Source organism: Mangifera indica, chromosome 1 (assembly GCF_011075055.1).
Source record: "Mangifera indica cultivar Alphonso chromosome 1, CATAS_Mindica_2.1, whole genome shotgun sequence".
Classification (NCBI taxonomy): Eukaryota; Viridiplantae; Streptophyta; class Magnoliopsida; order Sapindales; family Anacardiaceae; genus Mangifera; species Mangifera indica.
This window is the reverse complement of record NC_058137.1, coordinates 13978985-13985443: the sequence shown is the minus strand read 5'-3', so window position 1 is coordinate 13985443 and position 6459 is coordinate 13978985. Positions and strand designations below refer to the sequence as shown.

Here is a 6459-nt window from a genome sequence, read left to right as displayed (position 1 = left end):
AATCACCAAGAGAACGAAATCATGACTAATGACGAAGAGAATTCCTACTCGAAAACACAAGAAAAGATAGATACGAAACCTGATTCGACTCGGCTCTGATACCAACTGATGCGATCCTTGATAATTTGTCGCAAGACCCAACACTCAAGAAGATATTTTTCCCAGGATTGAATCGGTTTCATCACGTAATTAAACCTTGACCCGAATCGATATGGAATCGAATGAACCTTGGTATTGAGAATGGTGAACGCCACAAGACAAGCTTGATAAGTTCAGAGATTGTAAACTCAATAGTAAGCAAGCTATTTGTGAAAAATCAGCAAAAAGTTTTTTTCATCATGAAATGTTTTGTTTTTATAGTGCAATGCCAACTTAACCCTAACTACCCATGACCCAATGGACTTCCAAACTTCCCAAACCCATTACCTAAGTAACTACCCAAAGCACTAATTAAATTAAAAGAAAAGATGTCACTTGGGCTCAATAAAGTCTAGCCCAATCACAAACAAGATCAAAAATCATAAAACTGAAAATCCTAGATTTGGGTAACAAAAAAACTATGAAATACGGACTGAAATGACGTTATTTGGGCCTCCAACTTGAGTTCAACCAGAAAACCTCCAAGTTATGGTTATAGAGCTTGAAACGACCTTTGCGTTGATATATTACAGGCCCCATAACTCTTCCCGGATCAAAAGTTATGGCCGTTCAAAGTTTGCTCGCGCATAAGCTTGGGCCTGAATCAAGTTGATCTCTCTGTTAGCTCCTTCAAGCATCCAATCGTCCTTGAGTGAGCTGATCTTAGTCTCCAAGCCCTCCACGAGTCCAACTAAGGCTTGTTGCATCTTCTTAGCTCTGCTCCTCGTAATTGGCCCAATCGAAATATGTAGCGGATCTTCTTGAGAGCTCGATGCGTCTACGATGCCTCTATCACAATGTGCACCCATATGTTACATTAAGCCATCCACAAATATCTTTGACACATGAGAACTGTTGCCACCTTTCAATAGGGTTACTCATCACCATTATATATGTCCTTGATCATTGTAATGTCAGGGTCATAGATGTTTTTATAATGACAACTTTTTTTTTTTTTTTGGTAAGTAATTAATGATTTTTATACCAAAGACAAAATGTACATATTGGTTTATCTAGGACAATGTCCCTAGATTAAACCTAACACAAGCATACCTAGGACATGCCCCTAGGTTATGCCAACAATCATGCATGTAACACAAGAGTACAAACAAGAAGCAAATAGGCTCAAGCTAAGTACAACCAAAAACTCAAAGCTACGGATAAGGAAAGCAAACAACCAAAACTACAAGCCATACGAAATCACATAAGCATAAAACTAGCTATAAGAAAACAAGACATTACAATTCCAATATCCGGAAATCAGCAAGTTAACAAAATATGGATCTCGGCAAGTCCCATATCAATGCAATGGAGTCATTTACGGAAGATCTTTGAAAGTTTGATAAGGACAATGTTCTAGCTTTCACACAATCCTTGATGGCGGCAATGATCCTTTCTTGCGGAGATTTGTTCCTACCAAAGTATACATTGTTGCGTTCAACCCATATGTAGTATAAAGTGGCACCAAAGCAAAGCTTACAAATGATGTGTAGAAGTTTATCTCCCTTCCATTTGTCGGCATAGTAGAGAACAAGAGTGCCCCAAGGAAGGGGGGGAATATCAAACCAGCAAAGATTAGCAAAATGACTCCAAATGGCGGCAGAATAAGGGCATTTGAAAAAGAGATGATCCATGCTTTCCGGATCCCCATTGCAAAGACCACACATATTGCTTGGAATGATGCTGAGGTCATAAAGCTTATCTTTGGTCTTCATACCACCCTTGATCCCCATCCATGCGATGAATGAGTGCCTTGGGAAATGTCTTTTGAACCAAATGATACTATACCATGGCACTTTGGCTTTGGATCCTCTAATGCTATTCCAAGCCGATTTGATGGAGAATAAACCATTGGAGCTTGGTTTCCACCAAAGGATATCATCACCATGAGAAGGAGGAGGAATGATGGTATTTTTTAGTTCCAAAAGAGCTGTGGAATTTGTCAAAGGCCATTTCCATGCTTCTTCTTCAATCACCTCCTTTACTTTACAATACAACGGAAGTCTTGAATCATAAACGACTCTATGGCCATATTTGTCTATGAGAGGGCCTAGAGGGTGCCAATTGTCATACCAAAGGTGAGTATTCTGCCCATTACCTACAATTCTTTTGATTTTTCCCTTGATGCTTTCCCTTAGAGAAAGCAATTTTCTCCAAACCCAAGAACAATTGCTACTTGAATTAATCCCCCAAAAGCTTTTATTTCTCAAGTGATTGTCATGGATCCAATCGGCCCATAAGGAAGTTCCAGCATTTTGAAGGAGCTTCCATATATGCTTCATCATGGCAGCCTTGTTCCAAGATTTGCTTTTCATAATGCCCAATCCTCCTTCCTCCTTTGGGAGACAAATGTCATCCCAAGCAACTTTTGCCTTCTTGCTACAGGATATGTCTCCACTCCAAAGGAAATTTCTAAGGTAGCTATCAATTACCTTATGCACCTTTGCAGGGAGGATAAAAGTAGAAGACCAATATACTTGGATGCTAAAGAGGATAGCCTTGATAAGGATAAGTCTTCCAGCATAAGAAAGGAACTTGCTTTTCCAAGAAGAGATCCTTGCCACAATCTTATCAATAAGGGGTTTGCAATCATCAATCCTTAGTTTTGAAGAGATCATAGGGACACCAAGGTATTTAAAAGGGAGAGAGCCAAAATCAATGCCAAGGATTGATTTTAGGTGTTCCGCTTCAGCATTATTGACTCCCGAAAGGTAAATATTGCTCTTGGACAGATTTGATTTTAGCCCGGACCAAGAGTGGAAGCAATCTAATACCTCTTTTATAAGGGATATGGAATAGACATCCGCCCTACAAAAAATCATGAGATCATCCGCAAAACATAAGTGGGTGATATTATTCTTTTTGCACTTCCAATGATGGCTAAACTGAGCATTCTCCTTTAGGTCACTAAGCATGCAAGAGAGCACCTCCATAGCAATGACAAAAAGGTGAGGAGAGAGCGGATCCCCTTGCCTTAGCCCCCTAGTACTTTTGAAGAAGCCCACAAGTTCACCATTTAAGCCCACTGAAAACTTAGGACTAGTGATGCAACTCCTTATCCAAGTTATGAAAGTTTGCGGTATGTCAATGGTATTAAGAGCAGCAAATAAGAAATCCCAATTCAAAGAGTCATAAGCTTTCATAATATCAATCTTTATGGCACATTTCTTTTCAAGAGTGTCCTTATGGTATCCTTGCATAAGCTCTTGGCATAGAAGGATGTTTTCACCAATGCTACGGCCTCCCACAAAGGCTCCTTGAGCTTTGTTTATGAACTGCGGAAGAAGGACCTTGAGGCGGTTTGCCATGATTTTAGTGATGCATTTGTACATTGTATTGCAGCAAGCAATAGGTCTGAAATCCTTGCAAAAAGTAGGGTTAGCAACTTTAGGAACAAGAGCAAGAATAGTGCAATTTACCTCTTTTAAAAGGTGGCCTGTTTTGAAGAAGTGTTTGATGGCCCTTATAATATCATCACCAATGATGTTCCATGCCGACTTGAAAAAACATGCACCATATCCATCCGGACCCGGAGCCTTGTTATTATCCATGGCAAAGATGGTTTCTTTGATTTCCTCCGCTGAAACTTCTTTGATAAGCATTCCTTTTTCCTCATCACCAAGCCGGAATTTGACTACCTTTTTGAGCTGCTCAAGGTTCACATTTGAATGCTCCTTTACATTTAGGAAAGATTTGAAGTGATCTACAAATTCCGCCTTCACCTCCTCCATGCCATAAACAAAGGTGCCATTCTCCCTTTGGATCCCATATATAGAGTTTCTATTTCTTCTGCCTTTAATGCTTTTGAAGAAATATTTAGTGTTTTGATCACCTTCCTTAAGCCAATGGACTCTTGATTTTTGTCTAGCCAAAGATTCCTCAGCTAAAGAGATGGATCTATAGCATTCTAGACTTATTTTTTCCTCCCTAGCAAGATCCTCATCCAAGGGGTTTCTCCGGAGAAGCTCTTGGACATTTTCAAGTTGCTTTCTAGCTTCTAAAACTCTTTCGGATATGTGACCAAAATGCTCCTTATTGAACTTCCTTAATTCAATTTTCAGTTTTTTAAGTTTGCTTGTCACATTGAACATGGGGCTGCCTTGTGCTTCTTGGTTCCAAACTTCAGCAACAACATTGAGAAAGTTTTCATGGTGAGTCCACATATTGTAGAATTTGAATGGAACTTTCCTACTATCCTCAATGGCACCAATTCTCACCAAACATGGAGAATGATCGGAAATGGAGGGGTTGAAGAATTGAGCCATGGCATTAGGGAATATATCTTTCCAAGAATCATTGATAAGAGCCCTATCAAGTTTGCATGCAATCCTTCTCCCTCCTTCACTACAATTGCTCCAAGTTAGGAGATGACCCATGTACCTTAGATCATCCAATTCAGCATCTCTCATACAATTACTAAGGTCCTCACAGTAGGAATTTCCCCAAGCAGCCCCCCCAATCTTTTCTAGTGGGTGTTTGATGGTGTTGAAATCTCCCATTATGATCCATGGTGAATTTTGCATCATATGGGCTAGATTTATGAGATTACACCAAAGAACCTTCCTCTCCATAGGATTATTGCTGCCATAGACTATTGTCAAGCCAATGCTAGAGTTCTCCTTTACAAGCTTTACATCACAATGCATATATTGGCTATCTTCCGCAATAACATTAAGTCTAATAGTAGCTTTATTCCAACCAATCAAAATTCTGCCTATAGAACCATTATTCACATTACTACAATGCTCCCAACCTTCCCAAATGCTAGAACACACTCTATTGATATTAGTACTTCGAACTTTTGTTTCAAGGATGGACATAACATCAATCTTATTTTGCAAAATAAATCTACTAACCTCCTTTTGCTTAATAGGAGCATTAAGGCCCCTAATATTCCAGCAGGCTATATTGGTCATTTGATGGAATTGATGGGGGAAGCACTTCGCTTTTGCTTCATTAATCTCCTCCGTTGAGTTTTGCTAAGAGTGTCACCTTTCTCCCTTATGAAATCCACCTCATCAACCATAATTTTGCCTCCAAAGTGACTAATTGCTGGAGATTCACAATGTTCCAGGTCTGAATTACCCTCTTTAGAGAGAATTCCCCCCACCTTTTCCACCTTTGAAGGTTCGGCCACAATTGGTGTCATAGTGCTAGAAGAGGCACCACTAACAGATTCCACTCTATTTGAAGGGCCTAACTCCTCATATGTTTTATCTACCAATGTATTCTCCCCTTCGGTTTGAGTTTCATTAGTCACAATGTTTTCATTGCTTGCTAAGGCAGCAAACTTGTTTTTATTCATAATCCCCATACTATTGACAAGAGTTTCCTTCCCCTCCTTCACATTACTAGGGAACATTGAGTTTAGTCGCCCATTCCCCTTGCTGTTCCTAGCCGTATGCTGAATTTCAGAAGTAACCATCCCCACTTTTGTATCCGAAGCCTCCTCCATGTTATTCACCTTTTTTCCTTTATGTGAAACATGTTTTCCTCTTCCAGCTTCTCCTCTTTCACTTCTCCTTTTACACTCTTCATTTCCATGGCCAAATATATTACACAAGCTGCATTTGACAGGTTTCCATGCATACTCCAGCCGAATTTCAACTCTTTCTTTTGATGGAAGCACAAGCTCCAACTTCTCCGGGAAATCATGGTTTACATTGATCTCCACACAAATACGGGCATACTCCAATCTACTACCTTCCTCCGTGACAGAATCGACATAGAGGGGTCGGCCTAGGACACTTGCAATATGGCTAAAACCCTTTAAGCTCCAATATTCCAGGGGAACACCATAAAATTTTATCCATACCGCAATCTTTTTTATGTTTTCCGCCACCATTGAGAGGTTCTTTTCCCATCTTCTTACAAAAAGGGGCTGCCCACCTATCATCCATGATTCCTCTTCCAGAACTTTCAACATACCTTCCTCATCCTTGAATTTCAGGAGATAAACTCCCATTCCAGTAGATATAAAGTCAATAAGCCCAAAGTTGGACCAATGACGGAAAGCATACCTTTTCACAAGGAGGAACGGCATTCTTCTTCCAATGAAAAAACCAATAGCACACCTCTCCCATCTCTTTGCACCATCATCCGCAACTTCAGGGGGAGGAGAAATGGAGTATTTCCCTCCATCCATGCTATCCGAGGGAGGAAAGTATTCAAGCTTAAGGTTGGAATTTTGTTTCGCCTTGAATAGAACATTCCAAGGGCGTTTACCATCATTCACCGGAGCTGGGGAGGTGGATGCCGGAATAGAGGAATTTTCGGTGAGCACAGGAGCAGAACCTTTAACGCAAGACTCTTTTAAGGAGG

At 40.3% G+C, this 6459-nt stretch overlaps 1 protein-coding gene across 1 annotated transcript; it reads right to left on the bottom strand.

Annotated features, from left to right (window-relative positions):
• Positions 1-2917: 2917 nt before the first annotated feature.
• LOC123217336 lies at positions 2918-3446 on the bottom strand. The gene is made up of 2 exons (XM_044638349.1): positions 3128-3446; positions 2918-2946 (listed from the first exon to the last, which is right to left on the bottom strand). The coding sequence occupies exons 1-2, from the start codon at positions 3444-3446 to the stop codon at positions 2918-2920; spliced, it is 348 nt and encodes a 115-aa protein (XP_044494284.1).
• Between the last annotated feature and the right edge of the window lie 3013 nt (positions 3447-6459).

What these genes read in the sequence shown, in the direction of transcription:
- LOC123217336 (XM_044638349.1), bottom strand. Translation starts at nt 3,446, where the DNA reads ATGGCAAACCGCCTCAAGGTCCTTCTTCCGCAGTTCATAAACAAAGCT. An exon ending in ACTTGTGGGCTTCTTCAAAA is followed by an intron (nt 2,947 to 3,127) that starts GTACTAGGGGGC and finishes GATTTTTTGTAG; the next exon opens with GGCGGATGTCTATTCCATAT.